This window comes from Capra hircus, chromosome 27, assembly GCF_001704415.2.
Source record: "Capra hircus breed San Clemente chromosome 27, ASM170441v1, whole genome shotgun sequence".
NCBI lineage: Eukaryota > Metazoa > Chordata > Mammalia > Artiodactyla > Bovidae > Capra > Capra hircus.
Window position 1 is genome coordinate 11,448,668 of NC_030834.1, and position 26,229 is coordinate 11,474,896.

Below are 26,229 nucleotides of genomic sequence, written 5' to 3' on the forward strand. Positions count from 1 at the left end.
ACCTATCGTCTAAAGAAATGAGAAAAAGAACAAGTAAAGCCCAAAGTCATAACTAATAATGATCAAAGAGGGAATAAGCAGAGATCAAAACAAACAACAACAACAAAAAAAAAAGATCAAGGAATCCAAAAGCTGGTTTTTGGAAAAGATATAATAGATGAACTTTTAGTTAGGGTCATCAAGAAAACAAGAGGAGACCCTAATAAACAAAAGCAGAAATGAAAGATGTAAATAGAAAGCAATATCACAGAGACACAAGAAAAATCTGGAGAGATAATACTACAGTTATACACCAACTGGAAAACTAGAAGAAGTACATAAATTTCTAGAAATATACAAGCTTCCAAGATGGAATAAGGAAAATATAGACAATGTGAACAGACAGATGACTGTTGGTGGAACTGCACATGTAATTTTAAAAAACTTACAGCCAGCAAAAGTCAAGGACCAAATGGCTTCATAAAGAAATTCTAACAAACATATAAAGAAGAGATAATCCCTGTCCTTCTCAAACTATTCCAAAATATTGAAGAAGATGGAACATTCACAAATTAATTCTATAAGATCATCACCCTGATACCAAAACAAGATGAAGACACCACAACAAATAAAATTACACTCCAATACTGCTAATGAATATAGTTGCAAAGGTCCTCAATAAAATATAAACAAACCAAACACAATATATAGAAAGGCTCAAACACCATAATCAAGTAGGATTTAGTACAGGAATATAAGGATGCTTCAATATGTGTAAATCAATTTGATACACATGAACAAAAAGAATAAAAATCACATCATTTCAATTAATGTATAAAATTTACCTGACAAAATTCCACATTGACTCATCATAAAACTCTCAGCAACAAAAAGCCCTTCCTCTAAAATCAGGAATAGGACAAGAATGACCACTTTCACCACTTCTATTCAACACAGTATTAGAGGTCCTAGCCACAACAGTCAGACAAGAAAGGCATAAAGGCATCCAAATTGGAAGGGGAAGAAGAAAAGCTGTCACTATTTAGAGATGATATGATACCATACAAAGAAAACTCTTAAGTTTCCATCAAAAACCTATTAGAACTAATAAATGAATCCAGTAAAGCTGCAGGATACAAAATTAGTATACAGAATTCCATAGTCTTTTTTATATACTACTAATAAACTAACATAAAGAGAAAGCAAGAAAATAATTGCTTTCAACTGCATCAAAAGGAATAAAATATCTCAGAATAAACATAAGCAAGGAGGTAAAAGACTTACATTCTGAAAATTATAAAATTTTGATGAAGGAAACTGAAAATGATAAGAAATGGAAAGTTATTCTGTGTTTTTGGATTAGGAAAATTAATATTAAAATGTAAATACGACTCAAAGCAATCCAGAGATTTTATGCAATCTCTTAACAAAATACCCATGACATTTTTCACAGAACTAGAACAAAAAAATCCTAAAATTTATTTGGAACCATAAAACACACCAAATATCAAAAGCAATCTTGAGAAAGAAGAGATGGAAGTGTCATGCTTCCTGACTTCAAATTAATTTGAAGCCACTTAACACCACAAAGCTACATTAATCAAAAAAGCATGGTACTGGCACAAAAACTCACACAGAGGTCAATAGGCAAGAACAGCCCAGAAATAAACCCACAAATTTACAGTTAATTAATTTACAACAAGGGAGACAAGAAAATAATGGAGAAAAGACAGTCTCTTCAATAAATGGTGCTAGGCAAAGTGAACAGTTACATGTAAAAGAATGAAATTAAAATCTTTCTTTACATCATATAAAAAAGTAAACTCAAAATAGATTAAAGACCTTAATGTAAGACTGGAAACCATAAAACATTTAGAAGAGAACACAGGCAAAACACTCTTCGACATAAATTATAGCAATATTTTTAATATCTGACTCCTAAGGCAAAAGAAAAGCAAAAATAAACAAATGGTTCCTGGTGGTGGTTTAGTCACTAAGTCATGTCCAACTTTTGTGACCCCATGGACTACAACCCACCAGGCTCCTCAGTCCACCGGATTCTCCAAACAAGAATACTGGAGTGAGTTGCCATTTCCTTCTCCAGGGGATCTTCCCAACCCAAGGATTGAACTGAGGTCTCCTGCACAGCACGCAGATTCTTAACCAACTGAGCTAAAGCTTCTGCAAAGGCAAGGGAAAACATTACCAAAATGAACGAACTACTAGTAAATGGGAGAAAGTATTTGCCGAAATGTGGTACTTGAATGCAATCTCAAAAATGACAAAATCATCTGTGTTTGTTTCCAAAGCAAACCATTCAATATCATGGTAATCCAAGTATATGCCCCGACCAGTAACGCTGAAGAAGCTGAAGTTCAATGGTTCTATGAAAACCTACAAGACCTTTTAGACTTAACGTCCCCCAAAGATGTCCTTTTCATTATAGGGGACTTAAGTGCAAAAGTAGAAAGTCAAGAAACACCTGGAGTAACAGGCAATTTGGCCTTGGCGTAGAGAATGAAGCAGGGCAAAGGCTAATAGAGTTTTGCCACGAGAACGCACTGGTCACAGCAAACACCCTCTTCCAACAACACAAGAGAAGACTCTACACATGGACATCAACAGATGGTCAACACCGAAATCAAACTGATTATATTCTTTGCAGCCAAAGATGGAGAAGCTCTATACAGTCAGCAAAAACAAGACCAGGAGCTGACTGTGGCTCAGATCATGAACTCCTTATTGGCAAATTCAGACTTAAATTGAAAAAAGTGGGGAAAACCACTAGACCATTCAGGTATGACCTAAATCAAATCCATAACGACTATACACTGGAAGTGAGAAATAGATTTAAGGGCCTAGATCTGATAGACAGAGTGCCTGATGAACTATGGACAGAGGTTCATGACATTGTACAGGAGACAGGGATCAAGTCCATCCGCAAGAAAAAGAAATGCAAAAAACCAAAATACCTGTCTGAGGAGGCCTTACAAATAGCTGTGAAAAGAAGAGAAACAAAATGTGAAAGAGGAAAAGAAAGATATACCCATCTGAATGCAGATTTCCAAAGAATAGCAAGGAGAGACAAGAAAGCCTTCCTCAGTGATCAATGCAAAGAAATAGAGGAAAACATTAGAATGGGAAAGATGAGAGATCTATTTAAGAAAATTAGAGATACCATGGGAACATATCATGCAAAGCTGGGCTCAATAAAGGACAGAAATGGTATGGATCTAACAGAAGCAAAAGATATTAAGACAAGGTGGCAAGAATACACAGAAGAACTATACAAAAAAAGATCTTCACGATCCAGAGAATCACGAGGGTGTGATCACTCACACTCACCTAGAGCCAGACATTCTCGAATGTGAAGTCAAGCGGGCCTTAGGAAGCATCACTACAAACAAAGCTAGTGGAGGTCATGGGAATTCCAGTTGAGCTGTTTCAAATCCTGAAAGATGATGCTGTGAAAGAGCTCCACTCAATAGGCCAGCAAATTTGGAAAATGCAGCAATGGCCACAGGACTGGAAAAGGTCAGTTTGCATTCCAATCTCAAAGAAAGGCAATGCCAAAGAATGCTCAAACTACCACACAATTGCACTCGTCTCACATGCTAGTAAAGTAATGCTCAAAATTCTACAAGCCATCCTAAAGCAATACGTGAACCATGAAGTTCCAGATGTTCAAGCTGGTTTTAGAAAAGGCAGAGAAACCAGAGATCAAATTGCCAACATCTGCTGGATCATTGAAAAAGCAAGAGAGTTCCAGAAAAACATCTATTTCTGCTTTATTGACTATGCCAAAGCCTTTGACTGTGTGGATCACAATAAACTGTGGAAAATTCTGAAAGAGATGGGAATTCCAGACCACCTGACCTGCCTCTTGAGAAACCAATATGCAGGTCAGGAAGCAACAGTTAGAACTGGACATGGAACAGCAGACTGGTTCCAAATAGGAAATGGAATACACTGTGGCTCTATACTATCACCCTGCTTATTTAACTTATGTGCAGAGTACATCATGAGAAACGCTGGGCTGGAGGAAGCACTAGCTGGAATCAAGATTGCCGGGAGAAATATCAATAACCTCAGATATGCAGATGACACCACCCTTATGGCAGAAAGTGAAGAAGAACTAAAGAGCCTCTTGATGAAAGTGAAAGAGGAGAATGAAAAGTTGGCTTAAAGCTCAACACTCAGAAAACTAAGACCATGGCCTCCGATCCCATCACTTCATGGCAAATATATGGGGAAACAGTGGAAACAGTGGCTGACTGTATTTTGCAGGGCTCCAAAATCACTGCAGATGGTGATGGCCACCATGAAATTAAAAGATGCTTACTCCTTGGAAGGAAACTTATGACCAACCTAGACAGCATATTAAAAAGCAGAGATATTACTTTGCCAACAAAGGGCCATCTAGTCAAGGCTATGGTTTTTCCAGTAGTCATGTATGGATGAGAGTTGGACTATAAAGAAAGCTGAGCGCCGAAGTATTGATGCTTTTGAACTGTGGTGTTGGAGAAGACTCTTGAGAGTCCCTTGGACCAACCAGTCCATCCTAAAGGAAATCAATTCTGGATGTTCACTGGAAGGACTGATGTTGAAGCTGAAACTCTAATACTTCGGCCACCTGATGCGAAGAGCTGACTCATTTGAAAGACCTTGATTCTGGGAAACACAGAGGGCAGGAGGAGAAGGGGACGACAGAGGATGAAATGGCTGGATGGCATCACCAACTCAATGGACATGGGTTTGGGTAGACTCTGGCAGCTGGTGATGGATAGGGAGGCCTGGCGTGCTGTGGTTCATGTAGTCACAGAGTCAGACATGACTGAGCGACTGAACTGAACTGAACTGAACTGAACTTGCAAACAATACAAGTGATAAGGGATTAATATCCAACATATATAAACAGCTCATACAATTCAAAAAGCAAAAGAAAAAAGAAACAACCCAGGAAAAAAAAATGCCAGAAGACCTACACAGACATTTTCCAAAAAAGACCTACAGATGGCCAACTGTCACATTGAAAAATATTCAACATATCTAATCATCAGAAAAATTAAAGTAAAATCTCAGTGAGGGAATTCCCTGGTGGTCCACTTGCTAAGACTCCATGCTCTTAATGCAGAGGGCCTGGGTTCGATTCCTAGTCCTGGAACTAGATCCCACATACCACAATTAAAGTATACACGCTGCAATGAAAAGGTAGAACATCACAACTAATGATCCCTCACATCACAAAGAAGATCCCACCAGCTGCAATATCCAACACAGCCAAATAAATAAATAAATATTTTTTAAAAATATATCATTGTTATACATTCAGTGCTATAGACATTCATTCAGTTTTTTATATTCCACATATAAGTGATAACATAGAGAATTTGTCTTTCCCTGATTAATTTCAGTAAGCATAATACCCTCTAAGTCTATCCACTTTGCCGCAAATGTCAGAATTTCATTCTTTTTATGGCTGAGTAATATTCCATCGTAAGTATATGTGTGTCTGTGTGTGTGTTTATGCAATCTTCTGTTAATGGACACAGGTTACTTCCATATCTTGACTACTGTAAATAATGCTGTGAAGAACATTAGGGTGCATGTAAATTTTTGAATTAAGTGTTTTCAGGGGGGATTGGAATATGTACACAGAAGTGGAACTGCTTTATTATACGGTAGTTCTATTTTCAGTTTTCTAAGGACTCTCCTGGAGAAGGCAATGACACCCTACTCCAGTACTCTTGCCTGGAAAATCCCATGGACAGAGGAGCCTGGAAGGCTGCAGTCCATGGGGTCGCTGAGGGTCGGATACAACTGAACGACTTCACTTTCACTTTTCTCTTACATGCATTGGAGAAGGAAATGGCAACCCATTCCAGTGTTCTTGCCTGGAGACTCCCAGGGAAGGGGGAGCCTGGTGGGCTGCCGTCTACGGGGTCGCACAGAGTTGGACACAACTGAAGTGACTTAGCAGCAGCAGCAGCAAGGACTCTCCAACTGTTTTTCATGGTGGCTGTACCATGTAAACACAAAAAGAAACAGACTCACAGATATAGAGAACAAATGAGTGGTTATCTATGGGAGAGAAAACTAGTGGAGGCAAGTTAGAGGTATGGAATTAAAAGGTACAAAGTACTATGTATGAAATAAGTAAGCAACAAGGCTATATTTGACAGCACAGGTGTATGTGTCCATTAGCTTGAAATCACTTTAAATGGAGTAAAATCCACAAAAATATTGAATCACTATGTGGTACATCTGAAACTAACATAAATCAAACATATTGCAGTTTAAAAATCAATCATCCAGGGAATGTAAGGTACACATAGGGAAGACAATCAGTTTAGTTCAGTTCAGTTCAGATGCTCAGTTGTGTCCAACTCTCTGCGAACCCATGAACCGCAGCACAGCAGGCCTCCCTATCCATCACCAACTCCTGGACTCCACTCAAAACCATGTCCATTGAGTCGGTGATGTCATCCAACCATCTTATCCTCTGTCATCCCCTTCTCCTCCTGCCCTCAATTTTTCTCAGCATCAGGGTCTTGCAAATGAGTCAGCTCTTTGCATCAGGGGGCCAAAGTATTGGAGTTTCAGCTTCAACATCAGTCCCTCCAATGAACACCCAGGACTGATCTCCTTTAGGATGGACTGGTTGGATCTCCTTGCAGGCCAAGGGACTCTCAAGAGTCTTCTCCAACACCACAGTTCAAAAGCATCAATTCTTCGGCACTCACCTTCCTTCACAGTTTAACTCTCACAACCATATATGACTACTGGAAAAACCATAGCCTTGACTAGATGGATCTTTGTTGACAAAGTAATGTCTCTGCTTTTTAATATGCTGTCTAGGTTGGTCATAAGTTTCCTTCCAAGGAGTAAGCATCTTTTAATTTCATGGTGGCAATCACAATCTGCAGTGATTTTGGAGCCCCCCAGAATAAAGTCAGCCACTGTTTCCACTGTTTCCCCATCTATTTGCCATGAAATGATGGGACTGGATGCCACAGTCTTAGTTTTCTGAATGTTGAGCTTTAAGCCAACTTTTCACTCTCCTCTTTCACTTTCATCAAGAGGCTCTTTAGTTCTTCTTCACTTTCTGCCATAAGGGTGGTGTCATCTGCATATCTGAGGTTATTGATATTTCTCCTGGCAATCTTGATTCCAGCTAGTGCTTCCTCCAGCCCAGCGTTTCTCATGATGTACTCTGCATAGAAGTTAAATAAGCAGGGTAATAGTATAGAGCCACGGCATATTCCATTTCCTATTTGGAACCAGTCTGCTGTTCCATGTCCAGTTCTAACTTGCTTCCTGACCTGCATACTGGTTTCTCAAGAGGCAGGTCAGGTGGTCTGGAATTCCCATCTCTTTCAGAATTTTCCACAGTTTATTGTGATCCACACAGTCAAAGGCTTTGGCATAGTCAATAAAGCAGAAATAGATGTTTTTCTGGAACCCTCTTGCTTTTTCCATGATCCAGCAGATGTTGGCAATTTGATCTCTGGTTTCTCTGCCTTTTCTAAAACCAGCTTGAACATCTGGAAGTTCACAGTTCCCTTATTGCTGAAGCCTAGCTTGAAGAATTTTGAGCATTACTTTACTAGCATGTGAGATGAGTGCAATTGTGCGGTAGTTTGAGCATTCTTTGGCATTGCCTTTCTTTGAGATTGGAATGCAAACTGACCTTTTCCAGTCCTGTGGCCATTGCTGCATTTTCCAAATTTGCTGGCCTATTGAGTGGAGCTCTTTCACAGCATCATCTTTCAGGATTTGAAATAGCTCAACTGGAATTCCCATGACCTCCACTAGCTTTGTTTGTAGTGATGCTTCCTAAGGCCCACTTGACTTCATATTCCAGGATGTCTGGCTCTAAGTGAGTGATCACACCCTCGTGATTCTCTGGGTCGTGAAGATCTTTTTTGTACAGTTCTTCTGTGTATTCTTGCCACCTCTTCTTAATATCTTCTGTTTCTGTTAGGTCTCCACCATTACTGTCCTTTATTGATCCCATCTTTGCATGAAATGTTCCCTTGATATCTCTAATTTTCTTGAAGAGATCTCTAGTCTTTCCCATTCTATTGTTTTCCTCTATTTCTTTGCATTGATCATGGGAGGAAGTCTTTCTTATCTCTCCTTGTTCTTTGGAACTCTGCATTCAAATGGGTATATCCTTTTATCCTTTGCTTAACAAAAATAAGCTATCATCTCACTCTTGACTATCATCAAAAAGTCTGCAAATAACAATTGTTGGCAAGGATGTGGAATAAAGGGAATCCTTGTTACTGCTGATGGGAAAGTGAATTGGCGCATATACTATGGAACAACAATTGGAGGCTCCTCAAAAAACTAAAAATAAAACTACCATATGATCCAGCAGTTCCACTCTGATGTATATATCTGGGGAAATTAAAAATATTAATTTGAAAGAACACACACACCCCAGTGTTCACAGCAGCAGAATTTACAATAGCCAAGGCATGAAAACAACACAAATACCCATCAAAAGATAACTGGGTTGAGAAGATGTGGTATATCAATACAATGGGATATAACCCATCCATAAAAAAGAAATGAATTTCTGCCATTTGCAGCCATAAGGGTGAACCTGGAGAATACTATGCTTATGAGATGTCAGAAAAAGACAAGTACTTATTATATCACTTATATATGAAATCTTTAAAAATACAAATGGACGTATAGGCAAAACAGAAACAGACTCATAAACAGAATCACAAACTTGTGGTTACCAAAGGTAAAAGGAAACAGGGAGGGAAAATCAGGGATATAGGATTTACAGATAAAACAGATAACAACAGAATAAACTGTACAGCATAGGAAATATAGCCATTGTCTTGTAATAACCTTATAATGGAAGATAATCTGTGAAAATACTGAATCACCATGCAGTACACTTGAAATTATACAATATTGTAAAACAACTATACTTCAATGAATAAAGAAAATACAACTGAAACTAATACAACATTGTAAAACAATGATACTTCAATAAATAAATATATATCAGGATGAATAAAATTTTAAAAATTATAATTGCATACCAACTTTGTATGGTGACAGATGGTAACCAGACTTACTGTGGTAATCATTTAATAATGTATAAAAATACTGGCCTTCCCTGGTGGCTCAGACAGTAAAGCATCTGCCTACAATGCAGGAGACCCAGGTTTGATCCCTGGGTCGGGAAGATCCCCTGGAGAAGGAAATGGCAACCCACTCCAGTATTCTTGCCTGAAAAACCCCATGGATGGAGGAGCTTCGTTGGCTACTGTCCATGGGGTTGCAAAGAGTCAGACACGACTGAGCAACTTCACTATCACTATCACTACAGAGTACACCTAAAACTAATAGAATGCTATATATTAATTATAACCCAATAAACATGCTAAAATAATAGGTTAAAAATTTTAATGGGCAAATAATTTAAAAGACATTTTGCCAAAAATTATTTAGATGGCTAGTAGGTTATGAAACATCATTTTTCATTAGAACAATGCAAATATAAGCTACAATGAGATACCACTACACATCCAATAGAATAACTTTAATCAAAACAGATATCAGGTCCTAACAAGAATGGGGGAAAACTGAAATCCTCATATACTGCTGATGAGAAATGTAAAGTAGTAAGTCATTATGGAAAATAGTTTGTCATATTCTTAAAATGATAACCATAAACTTACCATATGACACAGCAAAGTCACTTTTAAATATCTATTCAAGAGAAAGAAAACTATATGTCCATACAAAAATATTCATGGCAGAATGATTCACAATGGTCAATTTCTAAAAACAGTCTTGAATTAAACAAGTAAATGGATAAACAAATGTATTATAAACATGTATTAATGAGTAAAAAATAAGAAAATATTGATAAATGTTGCAAAATGGATAAACTTAGGTGAAAGAAGCGCAATAGAAAGTCCTATAGTATCATGTTTCATTTTTATGAAATGTTTAGAAAATGCATAACTACAGAAACAGATCAGCAGTTGCCAAGGGCTGGGGATGAAACCAGAGAAGTACGCACAGGCAGGAAGGAACGTAAGGCAACAGACATGTTCTAAAACTGGATTATGGTAATGTTTGCATAATTCATGCACTAATAATCTGAGTTATACACTTACAATGGGTGAACTCTGTGGTGTCTAAATTATACCTCATTAAAACTGTTAAAAATAAAGTGTTATCAAAAGATTGGCCACTGGACTTCTCTGGGGGGTCCAGTGGTTAGGAATCTGCCTGCCAATGCAGGGGACTAAAGTTCGACCCCTGGTCGGGAGGATCCTACATGCCATAGAACAGCATGTTCCACAACTACTGAGCCACACTCTAGAGTCCACAAGCCACAACTACTGAGCCTGAGTACCTCAACTACTGAAGCCTCTGGAGCCTGGGCTCCACAACAAGAAAGGCACTGTGATGAGAAGCCCATGTATCACAACAAAGAGTAGCCCCTGCTTGCCACAACTGGAGAAAGTCCACACACAGCAACAAAGACCCAGCACACTCAAAAATAGTTAACTGATTAAATTTTTTTAAAAAAAGATCAGTCACTTGTAAGCAAGGCATGCTGTTTTATTTTTTTTAATCTCCTAAGGCTCTTAGCATACAGCTATGCACACAAGTCCAGAGAAATATCTGTTAAATAAATCAATAAGTAGGATAGAATATCATCTTTTCAATAAAAATAACAGAATAATCAGTTTATACTCTGAAAACTGGTAAATGCAAGGGTAGAGATTAAGAAAGATTATACTTAAGACAGATTCTCCTTAGCAATTTTGGAGAAAATTATTCTCTTCATCTGAATCATCTAGATACCACTCAGATAAGACTCTTAATTCTTTTACATTATATTCTCTCTTTGAACTTTTAAAAATTATTTTACCATGAGGAAATGATAAATGCTAGAAAAATTAGAACATTCTGATTTATATATTTGCTTTTACCATCAAAACTTTAAATTCCTTATCAGTAGTGATATTGGCTATTTATACTCTAATGGAATTTATGTATTTCACTGCAATAAAAATAAGAAATTTCATATAACAGCATTAACTATGGAAAATCTCTTACATTTCCTACTTCTGAATTATCACTTGTATTTGCTTGGATTTTCTCTGGAAGTATGATTTGTAGAAATGAATTTTGAAAATCTGGAGAAAGAAAAAAACAGTTAATAACTGTGTCCTAAACTCAACTAAATATTTGTGCATGTTCTTTTATATAAGACTTGCTTTTGAAAATATGAGTTATCACCTGTGTACTCCAATAAAAATATTGAAAACAATTTAAAAACAGGTAAGTTGACTCATTGGAAAAGACTCTGATGCTAGGAGGGATTGGAGGCAGAAGGAGAATTGACGACAGAGGATGAGATGGCTGGATGGCATCACTGACTCGACGGACGTGAGTCTGAGTGAACTCGGGGAATTGGTGATGGACAGGGAGGCCTGGTGTGCTGCAATTCATGGGGTTGCAAAGAGTCGGACACGACTGAGAGACTGAACTGAACTGAAGAGGAACTTTCCTGGTAGTCCAGTGGCTAAGACTCCATGCTCCCAATACAGCAGGCCCGAGTCTGGTCCCTGGTCAGGGAACTAGATCCCACATGCCTGAACTAAAGACCCTGCTGCTGCTGCTAAGTCACTTCAGTCATGTCTGACTCTGTGCGACCCCATAGACGGCAGCCTACCATGCTCCTCTGTCCCCGGGATTCTCCAAGCAAGAGTACTGGAGTGGGTTGCCATTGCCTTCTCTGAAAGACCCTGCATGCCACAACAAGATAGAAGACCTCATGTGCTGGAACTAAGACTCAGTGCAGACAAATAAATACATTCTACAAAGAGATAATATTACTACCTAAATAAAATTAAATCTATTATTAAAAACAGATTATAAATATTTTAAATAAAGAGGAAAAAAGAACATTCAAACACAAGGCATCCAGAAAATAAGTGGAAAAAGTCACAGATTTTTACGGTGAAAAACATTTGCCCAAAAAAAGGTGGGAAATTGGTAAAGTGCTATCACCAGCTAAGAGGTCTCAACAATTTTTTAGATAAGCTAAAGATGAAAGTGTGACAGTTGTTGAGAAATTCTAGAAAAACTCTAAAAAATTTCAGAAATCAGATGTGATAGATACAACAGAAAGTACTGTCTCCCATGGATATACTTAGGAACTAACTCTAGACTTAGCTAAGCAACTTACTTTGGCCAATTAGACAATAAGAAATGTAAAACAAACAAACCTGAAAAGAGCTTATGCACTGTGGCTTGCCCTCCTACTGCCTTCGAATCCTGAAATCGCATGTAAACAAGCCTGAGAAAGCCTACAGGAGGGTGAGGGACTATGTGAAAGGCACCCTAGCTGAACACATTCCAACAGAGAGACCAGTGTGTGAGACCATCCTACACCATTCAGCTGCCAACCAACTCAGGAGCTGATAACAGCTGCAGGAAAGAGTGCAAATGACCTTCAGATTAGCTAACCTGGTCCAAACCAGAACAACAGTCCCACTAACCCATAGAATCATGGGTGAATACGTCATAGGTTCATGACAGAATAGCGATTGCTGAAGGTGAGGTTAAACAGGCTCACTGAGGAGATGGCATTTGGACAAAGACCTGAAGAAGGTGAGGAGGGGAACAAGTGAATATCTCGGCAGAACACCCCAGGAAGAAAAATATCAAGGATTTAAGACTCTTGGAAGGAAATGTGTGGTGTGTTTGAAAAGCCATAAGGAAGCAACTGTGGTTACAGCAGCATGAGCAATGAGGAAAAGATTAAGAGATGAGGTCAGAGAGGAGGGAGACAAGCTGTTGAGATCCTACAGGGCAAAACAGGTCAGAGTTAGGGCTTTAATTTTTATTCTTGGAGACATAAGAAACCACTGGAAGATTTTGAGCACAGAGACATGATCTGACCTTCATTTTAACTGAAGGATGATATATTAATTATCTATTACTGCATAACAAATTATCCCCAAATTTAGCAGCTTAAAACAATAAACACTTATAAACCCCTACGGTCCTTGGGTCAGGCACCTGGGAAAAGCTTAACTGAATGCCTCTGGTTCAGTGTCTCTAGCAAAACTGCAATCAAAGTGTTGGCCAGGGCTGCCACCGTTTCAAGGCTTGACTAGCACAGGATCTTCTTCAAAGCTCATGCACTTAGCTGATGACAGGCCTTGGGTCTTTCCAGGCTGTTAACGAGAAATCTCAAAAGACCTTTCTATAAGGATACTCACAATATGACAACTTACTTCCCCCAGAATAAGGGATCAGAAAAAGAGATTGAACGTGAGCACCCAGGAAAAAGACACGGTTGTCCTATATTCTAATCTCAGAAAAGACATCCATTGACCACATTTTATTCACTAGAAACAAATCATAAAACATAGATTACATTTAAGAGGAGGGGATTACACAAGGGCATGAGTCCCAGGATGTGAGAAACATTGGTAATCATCTCATAGGCTGCCTAAAGAGTGCAAGAGAAAAAATATAAATTCGGAATTATCAGTTATCAACATGGTACTAAAAGCCAGGCACTAAATAAAGTGGGGTAGGGAGGAGCCAACTCAATGAGTGTATATTTTGAATGCTGACTCAAGCAATGTGTGGGCATTATTTCTTGGTGATTACAAACTGTAAGGAAAATTATTACACTCATGAAACACTTGAATATTTGGACACAGACTGAAAACCGGATGATATAAGAAACTGTCATTAATTTCTAAGCCATGATCATGATACTGTGGTTATATTTCAAAATTATATTTTGTCATTTAGAAATATATACTTAAATATTTAGATAATAAAATGATATAATATCTATAATTTACTTAATAGAGGAAGTGGTAGGGAACATAAAACGAAAGCAGAATTAGCCAAGAGTTAATAATTGTTGAACCTATTCTTAGATATGACACTAAAATCATAAGCAACAAAAGAAAAAATATATATATACACACATATATTAGATCCTATCATCATGACTTAAAACTTTTGTGAGTCATGGAACACTCACAAGACAGTGAAGACAACCTAAGCATCAGAAAAAAATATCTGCAAATCACTTGACTGAAGGTCTAGTATCAAGAATCTAAGAGGAGCTCCTAACTCGACAGCAAAACAAAAAACCTAATTTTTTAAATGGGCAAAGAACTTGTGAATACTCATTTCTCCAAAAACGATATACAAATGCCCAATACATATTAAAAGATGTTCAACGTCACTAATCATTCAGTTCAGTTCAGTTCAGTCGCTCAGTAGTGTCTAACTCTTTCCAACCCCATAAACTGCAGCACGCCACGCCTCTCTGTCCATCACCAACTCCGGAAGTTCCCCAAACTCATGTCCATCGAGTCGGTGATGCCATCCAGCCATATCATCCTCTGTCGTCCCCTTCTCCTCCTGACTCCAATCCCTCCAAACATCAGAGTCTTTTCCAATGAGTCAACTCTTCGCATTAAGTGGCCAAAGTATTGGAGTTTCAGCTTTAGCATCATTCCTTCCAAAGAACATCCAGGACTGATATCCTTCAGAATGGACTGGTTGGATCTCCTTGCAGGCCAACGGACTCTCAAGAGTCTTCTCCAACACCACAGCATCAATTCTTCAGTGCTCAGCTTTCTTCACAGTCCAACTCACATCCATACATGACCATTGGGAAAACCACAGCCTTGACTAGATGAAATTTTGTTGGCAAAGTAATGTCTCTGCTTTTTAACATGCTGTCTAGGTTGGTCATAAGTTTCCTTCCAAGGAGTAAGCATCTTTTAATTTCATGGCTGTAATCACCATCTACAGTGATTTTGGAGCCCAGAAAAAATAAAGTCTGACACTCTTTCCACTGTTTCCCCATCTATTTGCCATAAAGTGATGGGACCAGATGCCATGATCTTCATTTTCTGAATGCTGAGCTTCAAGCCAACTTTTCACTCTCCACTTTCAATTTCATCAAGAGGCTTTTTAGTTCCTCTTCACTTTCTGCCATAAGGGTAGTGTCATCTGCATATCTGAGGTTATTGATATTTCTCCCAGCAATCTTGATTCTAGCGTGTGCTTCTTCCAGCCCAGTGTTTCTCATGATGTACTATGTATATAAGTTAAATAAGCAGGGTGACAATATACAGCCTTGACGTACACCTTTTCCTATTTGGAACCAGTCTGCTGTTCCATGTCCAGTTCTAACTGTTGCTTCCTGACCTGCATACAGGTTTCTCAAGAGGCAGGTTAGGTGGTCTGGTATTCCCATCTCTTTCAGAATTTTCCACAGTTTATTGTGATCCACACAGTCAAAGGCTTTGGCTTAGTCAATAAAGCAGAAATAGATGTTTTTCTGGAACTCTCTTGCTTTTTCCATGATCCATCGGATGTTGGTAATTTGATCTCTGGTTCCTCTGCCCTTTCTAAAACCACCTTGAACATCTGGAATTTCGCAGTTCACATATTGCTGAAGCCTGGCTTGGAGAATTTTGAGCATTACTTTACTAGCATGTGAGATGAGTACAATTGTGCAGCAGTTTGAGCATTCTTTGGCATTGCCTTTCTTTGGGATTGGAATGAAAACTGACCTTTTCCAGTCCTGTGGCCACTGCTCAGTTTTCCAAATTTGCCGACCTATTGAGTGCAGCACTTTTACAGCATCATCTTTCAGGATTTGAAATAGCTCAACTGGAATTGCATCAACTCCACTAGCTTTGTTCGTAGTGATGTTTTCTAAGGTCCACTTGACTTAACATTCCAGGCTATCTGGCTCTAGGTGAGTGTGAGTGATCACACCATCGTGATTATCTTGGTCGTGAAGATCTTTTTTGTACAGTTCTTCTGTGTATTCTTGCCACTCTTCTTAATATCTTCTGCTTCCTACTTTCTTCTGTCCTTTATCGAGCCCATCTTTGCATGAAATATTCCCTTGGTATCTCTAATTTTCTTGAAGAGATCTCTAGTCTTTCCCATTCTGTTCTTTTCCTCTATTTCTTTGCATTGATCACTTAGGAAGGCTTTCTTATCTCTTCTTGCTATTCTTTGGAACTCTGCATTCAGATGCTTATATCTTTCTTTTTCTCCTTTGCTTTTTGCTTCTCTTCTTTTCACAGCTATGTAAGTCCTCCCCAGACAGCCATTTTGCTTTTTTGCATTTCTTTTCCATGGCGATGGTCTTGATCCCTGTCTCCTGTACAATGTCACAAACCCCCATCCATAGTTCATCAGGCACTCTATCTATCAAATCTAGTCCCTTAAATCTATTTTTCACTTCCACCTTATAATCATAAGGGGTTTGATTTAGGTCATACCTGAATGGTCTAGTGGTTTTCCCTACTTTCTTCACTTTAAGTCTGAATTTGGCAATAAGGAGTTCATAGGGGAATACAAATCAAAGCTATGATGAGATACCATGTCATAACCATTAGGAAGACTATAATCATTAAAAACAAAATAACATGTATCAGGAAGAATGTGGAGAAACTGGAACCCTTGTTCACTACTGGAAGAAATGTAAAACTGTGCAGTCAGTACAGAAAAGAATGTAAATTTCAAGTTAAAAATAGGGCTTCCCTGGTGGGAATCCACATAACAATGCAGGGGACACTGGTTTGATCCCTGATCCAGGAAGATCCCACATGCCAAGGGGCAACCAAGCCCCTGCACTACAATTATTGAGCCAGTACTCTAGAGCCCAGGAGCCACAACTAATGAAGCCCACTTGCCCTAGAGCCATGTTCTGCAACAAGAGAAGCCACTGCCTTAAGAAGCCCATGCACCAAAACGAAGAGTAGCCCCCACTCTCCAAAACTAGAAAAAAAAATCTGCATGCAGCAATGAAGACCCAATGCAGCCAAAAATAAATTAATTAATAATTTTTTTAAGTTAAATATAGAATCACTGCATGATCCAGCAACTCCACTTTTGGATATATAAATCTACATAAAGAATTAAAAGCAGGGACTCAAATGAGTACATAGCACACATGCTCATAATAGCTCTATGCATAATATCCAAAAGGTAGAAGCAACCTAAGTATTCATCAACAGATGAATGGATAAATAAAATAAAATATATTTTTTTCCATATGTATTTCATGCAATGGAACGTTACCCACACTTTCAAAGTAGAAAATTCTGACACATGCAACAAGCTGGATAAACACTGAGGGCATTATACTAAGTGCAATAAGTGAGTCACAAAAAAGAAAAATACTGCATAACTACACTTACATGACGAAATCATAGCAGACAAATCCATAGAGACAGAAAGTAAAATGGTGGTTGCCAAGAGCCAAAGGAAGCAAAAAATGAGGAATTAGTGTTAAATAGGTACTGAGTTGCAGCTTGGGAAGATTAAAAAAATGTTCTGGAAATGGATGATGGTGATGGCACAAACAGAAAACTAAGATCATGGCATCTGGTCCCATCACTTTATGGGAAGATGAGGAAACAATGGAAACAGTGGCTGACTTTCTTCTTCTGGGCTCCAAAATCACTGCAGATGGTGACTGCAGATGGTGAAATTAAAAGACGCTCACTCCTTGGAAGGAAAGTTATGACCAACCTAGACAGCATATTCAAAAGCAGAGACATGATCCTCTATGATCCACCTCCCAGAATTCTGGAAATAAAAGCAAAAATAAACAAATGGGATCTAATTAAAAAGCTTCTGTACAACAAAGGAAAATATAAGCAAGGTGAAAAGACAGCCTTCTGAATGGGAGAAAATAATAGCAAATGAAACAACTGACAAACAACTAATCTCAAAAATATACAAGCAACTTCTGCAGCTCAATTCCAGAAAAATAAACGACCCAATCAAAAAATGGGCCAAAGAACTAAATAGACATTTCTCCAAAGAAGACATACGGATGGCTAACAAACACATGAAAAGATGCTCAACATCACTCATTATTAGAGAAATGCAAATCAAAACCACAATGAGGTACCACTTCACACCAGTCAGAATGGCTGCGATCCAAAAATCTGCAAGCAATAAATGCTGGAGAGGGTGTGGAGAAAAGGGAACCCTCCTACACTGTTGGTGGGAATGCAAACTAGTACAGCCACTATGGAGAACAGTGTGGAGATTCCTTAAAAAATTGCAAATAGAACTACCTTATGACCCAGCAATCCCACTTCTGGGCATACACACCGAGGAAACCAGAATTGAAAGAGACACATGTACCCCAATGTTCATCGCAGCACTGTTTATAATAGCCAGGACATGGAAACAACCTAGATGTCCATCAGCAGATGAATGGATAAGAAAGCTGTGGTACATATACACAATGGAGTATTACTCAGCCGTTAAAAAGAATTCATTTGAATCAGTTCTGATGAGATGGATGAAACTGGAGCCAATTATACAGAGTGAAGTAAGCCAGAAAGAAAAACACCAATACAGTATACTAACACATATATATGGAATTTAGGAAGATGGCAATGACGACCCTGTATGCAAGACAGGAAAAAAGACACAGATGTGTATAACGGACTTTTGGACTCAGAGGGAGAGGGAGAGGGTGGGATGATTTGGGAGAATGGGAATTCTAACTTGTATACTGTCATGTAAGAATTGAATCGCCAGTCCATGTCTGACGTAGGGTGCAGCTTGCTTGAGGCAGGTGCATGGGGATGACCCAGAGAGATGTTGTGGGGAGGGAGGTGGGAGGGGGGTTCATGTTTGGGAACGCATGTAAGAATTAAAGATTTTAAAATTTAAAAAAAAATAAAAAAATTAAAATTAAAAAAAAAAAAAAAAAACAAAAGCAGAGACATTACTTTGCCAACAAAGGTCCGTCTAGTCAAGACTGTGGTTTTTCCAGCAGTCGTGTATGGATGTGAGAGTTGGACTGTCAAGAAAGCTGAGCACTGAAGAATTGATGCTTTTGAACTGTGGTGTTGGAGAAGACTCTTGAGAGTCCCTTGGACTGCAAGGAGTTCCAACCAGTCCATTCTAAAGGACATCAGTCCTCGGTGTTCTTTGGAAGGAATGATGCTAAAGCTGAAACTCCAGTACTTTGGCCACCTCATGCAAAGAGTTGACCCCTTGGAAAAGAGTCTGATGCTGGGAGGGATTGGGGGCAGGAGGAGAAGGGGACGACAGAGGATGAGATGGCTGGATGGTATCACCAACTCGATTGACGTCAGTTTGAGTGAACTCTGGAAGTTGATGATAGACAGGGAGGCCTGGCGTGCTGCAGTTCATGGGGTCGCAAAGATTCGGACACAACTGAGCGACTGAACTGAACTGATGGCACAACAAAGTGAATGTACTTAATGCCACTGGACTGTACACTTAAAAATGATTCAGTTCAGTTCAGTCACTCAGTCATGTCTGACTCTTTGCAACCCCATGAAGTGCAGCACACCAGGCCACCCTGTCCATCACCAACTCCCGGAGTTCACCCAAACTCATGTTCATCAAGTCGGTGATGCCATCCAGCCATCTCATCTTCTGTCATGCCCTTCTCCTCCTGCCCCCAATCCCTCCCAGCATCTGAGTCTTTTCCAATGAGTCAACTCTTCGCATCAAGTGGCCAAAGTATTGGAGTTTCAGCTTTAGCATCATTCCTTCCAAAGAAATCCCAGGGCTGATCTCCTTCAGAACGGACTGGTTGGATCTCCTTGCACTCCAACGGACTCTCAAGAGTCTTCTCCAATACCACAGATCAAAAGCATCAATTCTTTGGTGCTCAGCTTTCTTCACAGTCCAACTCTCACATCCATACATGACCACTGGAAAAACCATAGCCTTGACTAGACGGACCTTTGTTGGCAAAGTAATGTCTCTGCTTTTGAATATGCTGTCTAGGTTGGTCATAACTTTCCTTCCAAGGAGTGAGTGTCTTTTCATTTCACGGCTGCAATCACCATCTGCAGTGATTTTGGAGCCCAAAATAATAAAGTCTGACACCCTTTAGAATGAGTAAAAAATAGAAATCAGAGAGCTGAAGAATACAATAACGGAATTGAAATTTTCAATAGAGGGGTTCAAGAGCAGACTAGATCAAGTGAAAGAAAGGATCAGAAAACCTGTAGACAGATCAAGAGAATTCATCTAATCAGAGGAGCAAATTATTTTTTACAAATGAAAGAAAGAATGAAATGAATGAAAACGAGTGAAGACAGATTCATAAATATATGGGACACAATGAAGCAGAGCAGTATACACATTATAGAAGTCACAGAAGGAAAAGAAATCAAGGTGGAGGGCAGAACTTATTCAAAGAGGTAATGACTGAAAATTTCTCTCACCTGGGGTAAAAAAATTGACCTCCAAATCTAGAAAGCCAAAAGAAAGCCAAAAAAGGAATTCAAAGAGAATTACACTGACATACATTGTAACTGCCCTAAAGTAGAGACAAAGAGAGACTCTCAAAAAAGCAGCAAGAGAAACACAAAATATTATGTACAAGCAGACGCCCATAAGACTATCAGTGGATTTTTCAGTGAAACCTTGCAGACCGGAATGGAGTGGGATAATACATTCAATATATAGTACTGAAAGAAAAAAAATTCCACCTAAGAATACCATGCCCAGCAAAGCTGTCCTTCAGAATTGAAGGAGAGATAAACAATTTCACCAAAGTTAAAGGAGAATGGCCTCACAAGAAATGTTACAGTTCTCTGTCCTGAAACAAAGGCACATTAATTAGTAACAGAAAAATATATAAAAGTATAAAACTTAAGGTAAAGCCAAGAAAAAAGAGAATCTATAAAAATAAAGTGAAAACTGAATACAGATGTTTTAATTAGCTTCTACTTTAAAAAGCAAATATGCAATATCAGTGAAAAAGGGTTACAATGGTAAATTTTATGTTACATATATTTTATCACAATTTTTAATTACTTGTTTAATGGGTATAGGGCTTCAGTTTTGCAAAATGAAAGGCTCCCAGAAAGATGTTATAGAACAATGTGAATATACTCACCACCACTGAACTATACACTTAAAAATGGTTAAGAAAGCAAATTTGCAGCATAAAAGGTTAATATACAAATGTCATTCACTTTCTATATACCAGAAATGAGCACTGGAATTTGACATTTAAAACACAATGTCATGTACATTAGCATCCCCAAAAGTTAAATACTTAGCTATAAATCTAATGAAATACGAGTAAGATCTCTATGAGGAAAACTTCAAAAGTTTGATGACAAATAGCAAACAAAAAGTTCAAAATGTCAATCTTTCCCCAACTTGTTCTATAGATTCAGTACAATCCCAATCAAAATCCCACCACAATATTTTGTGGTTATCAATAAACTGACTCTAAAATTTATGAGGCAAAAGATCCCAAATAACAAACTCAATACTGAAGAAGAAGAAAATCAAACGACTGTCACTATGTGACTTAAAGACGTATAGTAAAGCTCCAGTAATCAAGGTAGTATAATTTTGGCAAGAGAACATACAAAAAGGTCAATCAAACAGAACAGAGATCCCAGAAAAGTACCTATATAAATACAATCAATTGATCTCTGACATAGGAAAAGACAACATAATGGAGCAAAGATAGTCTTTAAAAAATGATACTGTAACAAATGGATTTCAAAATGCAAAACAAATAACCTAGACACAGGCTTTAACACTTCATAGAAATTAACCTAAAGTGGATCATAGATCTAAATGTAAAATGCAAAATTATAAAACTCCTAGAAGTAAGAGTGAACCTAGATGACCATTGGTAAGGCAATGACTTCTTAGATATAATACCAAAGACATGATGCATGAGAAAAAATTGATAAACTGGACTTCATTAAAATTAAAAACTTTTGCTCTGTGAAAGACACTGTCAAGAGAATGAGAAGTTACAAACTAGGAGAAAAACATCTTCAAAAGTCACACCTGATAAAAAACTGTTATCCAAAATATACAAGGATCTCTTAAAGCTCAACAATAATAATAAAAAAAACTTTAAAATGGGCAACATACCTGAACAGACACCTCATCAAAGAAGATATATAGATGGTAAATAAGAAGAGTAATGTTCTACATCATATGTCACTAGAGACTATGACCATTCTATACCTATTAGAATGGCCAAACTGAAGAACACTGACAACACAAAATGCTGGCAAAGATGTGAAGTAACAGAACTCTCATTCACTGCTGATGAGACTATAAAATAGCAAAATAAATTTATATTTAAAAAAAATAGCATAGCCACTTTGGAAGATAGTTTACAAAACTAAATATATTCTTATCATATGATCCAGCAAAAGTACTCCTTAGTATTTACCCAAAAGGAGTTGAAATCTTATGTCCAAACAAAAACTTGTACACAGATATTTATAGTAGCTTCATTCTTAACTACCAAAACTTAAAAGCAACCAAGATGTCTTTTAGTAGGTAAATGGATAAATACACTGGTATATACAGACAATGGAATATCACTCAGTGTTACAAAGAAACAAGCTACAGAGCTCTAGGAAGACATGAAAGAACAATAAATGCATATTACTAAGTGAAAGAAGTCAATCTGAAAGGGCAACATACTGTAAGATTTTGACCATATGACATTCTGGAAAAGGTAAAACTGATGGAAACAGTAAAAAGATCAGTCGTTGTCAGGACTTAAGAGGGAAGGGAGAGATGAATCAGTGAAACACAGGGGATTTTTAGGGCAGAGAAACTACTCTGGTGGATACATGTCATTATATATATGTCAAAATCCATAGAATGTACATCAAAAGTGAACCCTAAGGTAAACTATAGCTATGGGGTGATAATGATGTGTCAGTGTGGGATCATAAATTGTTAACAAATATAGCACTGCGCCCGCAGGATATAGCAGAGACTGTACACATGTGGGGACAGGGAGTATATGGGGACAGGAAATTTCTGTACCTTTCAGTTTTGCTATGGACCTAAAACACTCTAAAAATAAAGTTCATTCATTTTTTTAAATGGTTGAAGATGGCAAATTTTATGTTTTTTATATTTTATTACAATTTAAAATAATTTAAAAACAAAGATAATACATTTTTTTAATGGGTAAAAATATCCACTAAAGTTCAAAATAGACCAATGGATCTTAACATATTACCAAAAGTTCATTCCACGTTGTAACTAACCTTTACCATTTATCAAGTGTGTATTTGGTATAGCAGCCAAAGGGGAATAGTGGTAACTATTTGAAAAGGCTCATAAAATACTTTTCCCTTTCCCAACCACATATACTTCAAATAAAACACTTAGCAACAGATCAAATGCAGAAATAGATCTGAGAATCTAGCTGTCATCTATTAAACCAAACCTTTTAAGCAGATTCACACCACCACTCTAAATTCTTTGTTTTGGAAAACAGAGTTTTCATTTTTAAATGTGTTAACTTACATTAACATATAATAGGTCTATTACTGTAACTGACCAGGACCCTATGGGTCTTCTCAGGACAGACCTCCCCTCCATGTCTTCTGCCTACCTCTCGTCTACAGAAAAACTGTAGCCAAAGAAGAAATTTAATCAGAGAAGGGGCAGAGGAGGGGTGGGGGTTGGAAATACAAAAGCAAAGTAGTCAAGCAAGAAAAAATAATAATAATTCGGCCATTAAAAAAGGTCAAGGACCTTCAGTTCCTCTTCAAGAGCTAGAGATAATATTCTGAGCTGTAGATAATATCCTTTGAGTGGTTTTGTAGCTCCTGAAACTCCGACCAGGTGGGAGAAGTCAATGTGATGACCCGACTGTAGACATGGCATAAGCGGCTCCATCTTGCACAATTCCAAGAACTGACATTTTTTGCCTATGTATACATTTTTTTGTATACATTTTTTGCAGGACAAACTATTATTGTACACAGGGCAAGTTATTTTACTGGAGCAGATGATATCTGAGGAAGATCAGTTTTTTGGAGTCTGAGTTCATGAAGTTTTTGGAGTGCTTTTGAGTGCAAGAAATTTTGAGGTAGTGCATAACAGAACTACAAAAAGAGGAGGCCCCCAATGCAGATTGAGAGTCAGGGCATCAGAGATTTGTCCTGGAGCTTATTAAAATCACCTTCCTCTCTCAGGAGTCCCTTCGCTATGCCTACACAGCGCCTGAAAACGGCTCGGTTCCCTGGTGGGCAAAAGAAACCAAAAGCGAGGAAAGGGACTTGAGTGTCCAGTTGCCGCGCAGTGTGACCCAAGCAGGTTACGCGTGTAAAGAAGGAAAAGAAAAACCTTCTCACTCCCCACACCGGAGTCACAGGGCATCCATGGGCTTACCGGGTCTTGACGTTAGCAAGCCACGGAGACCCGCTAGCAACATCATTAAGCGGAACATAGCGTGACTTCTGGGCTTTTTTTTTTTTTTTGAGAGGACACTAAACGCTACGACCGTTGGCCTTCGGTGAGCTGCGTTCTCGCGAGGCTACCTACGAGAGAGCTGGGTACTCAGCGCCCCGCCCACCAGTCGCCTGAGGAGCGCACCGGCTCTCCAGTCCTTGCGTTCTGGCCTCTGTCGCGCTCTTTTGCGGACAGCCCGCCCTTCTCGACGGCCCGGTGCCCCCAACCCCAACCCCAGTTATCTGAAGGTACCAGACCACCCCAGCCCTCTCCGTCGCGGTCATCGTCCTTCCACAAACCTTTTGCTTATTGTGAATGGACCTAAAAGGACTAACACATTTATTGTCCGCTGTTTTGTTATCAAACACCACTTGCTGGATATAAAGGATAGAAAACTGTGCGCGCACACACACATGAGTTATGCGTTCATATTTACTAAAATCGGGTTTTTTTAATTTTAAAAAGGGCAGATTTTAAAAAAAAGAATTCCAAAAAAGGGGGGAAGTGAGTAGGTTTTGGTATCATCAAAAAGCACCTGCCATGGCACTTTCTATATCCACTGCCCAAATACACCTTGTAACCAGGCTGCGTCTACTTTCCATGTGGTTCGCAGACCATTGGCTACAATTCACTTAATGGCCTGCCCTTGTTCAGTTAACTTCTGGGTACAGTGAATACTCAGGTAATGAATGAGATGGACAAGATTCCTGCCCATAATTACAGTACATATGTTCCAGTAGAAAATTCTAACCACATTCCTCAACTGAGTATTCAAAATTTTCTAAATTTGTAGCTCAGGCTGCTGCCTCTTTTCCTCTCATCCCCTGTGCTAGGACCACTTACGACTTCCAATCTTTCCTGAATGAAAATTGCCTTATTACCTTGGACTGCAAGACCTCCTCCTTCCCAGACTCACTACCCAGTCTTTACCTCTATGCAGTATCTTTTAATTCTTTTCAAATCCCAAAGAACGAGTTGTCTCTCACATCAATTAACAGAATGGCAGGTACACAAACAAAAAGGTCCAGTGGTAACAAAAATTTCACTTGGAGAAGCCCCACATCTAAACTCACAGTGGAGATGAGATTCTATGGACGCAAAGGCTTTCAACAGGGTTATTTAAGCCTGAAAAAGAACAGAATGAGCAGAAACATGGCAATGAAAACAGTTGGCCTCTCTGTATGCACAGGGAGATTGGTTCCAGCATCCCTGGTGGATGCCAAAATGCCCAGATGCTCAAGTCCCAAAATTGGCCCTCTGGTTTCCATCTCTGCAGATTCAACCAACCATGGATACTGAACTGTTTTGCCACTTGCGGTTAGTTGAATCCACTGACGCAAGCCTGCAGATACAGAGTGTCACTGTATTTTTATTGGGAATAAAAAAATCGCTTGTAAGTCAATCTGTGCAGTTCAAACCCACGTGGTTCAAGGGTCAACAGTATACATCTAGCTTGCACCTCAACAGGAAAACCCAATGCTATACTAACACTTATTTTTGGGTGTCAGTTCAGTTCGCTTAGTCATGTCCAACTCTTTGGGACCCCATGAACTGCAGGACGCCAGGCCTCCCTGTCCATCACCAACTCTCAGAGTTCACTCAAACTCACATCCATCAAGTCGGTGATGCCATCCAGCCATCTCATCCTCTGTCGTCCCCTTCTCCTCCTGCCCCCAATCCCTCCCAGCATCACAGTCTTTTCCAATGAGTCAACTCTTCACATGAGGTGGCCAAAGTACTGGAGTTTCAGCTTTAGCATCATTCCTTCCAAAGAACACCCAGGACTGATCTCCTTTAGAATGGACTGGTTGGATCTCCTTGCAGTCCAAGGGACTCTCAAGAGTCTTCTCCAACACCACAGTTCAAAAGCATCAATTCTTCAGTGCTCAGCTTTCTTGACAGTCCAACTCTCACATCCATACATGACCACTGGAAAAACCATAGCCTTGACTA

General features: G+C 38.8%; 1 protein-coding gene across 1 annotated transcript in view; it reads right to left on the reverse strand.

The window, feature by feature from the left end:
- Positions 1-24,493, reverse strand: part of LOC102191489 (disintegrin and metalloproteinase domain-containing protein 32) — a 214,423-nt gene extending 189,930 nt beyond the window's left edge. Inside the window, exons 1-2 of the mRNA XM_005698845.2 lie at positions 24,217-24,493; positions 11,083-11,162 (exon numbers count right to left, since the gene is read on the reverse strand). Of these exons, the coding sequence (XP_005698902.2) occupies positions 11,083-11,162; positions 24,217-24,274 (138 nt within the window). The 5' untranslated portion in view covers positions 24,275-24,493. The remainder of the gene's footprint in view (positions 1-11,082; positions 11,163-24,216) is intronic.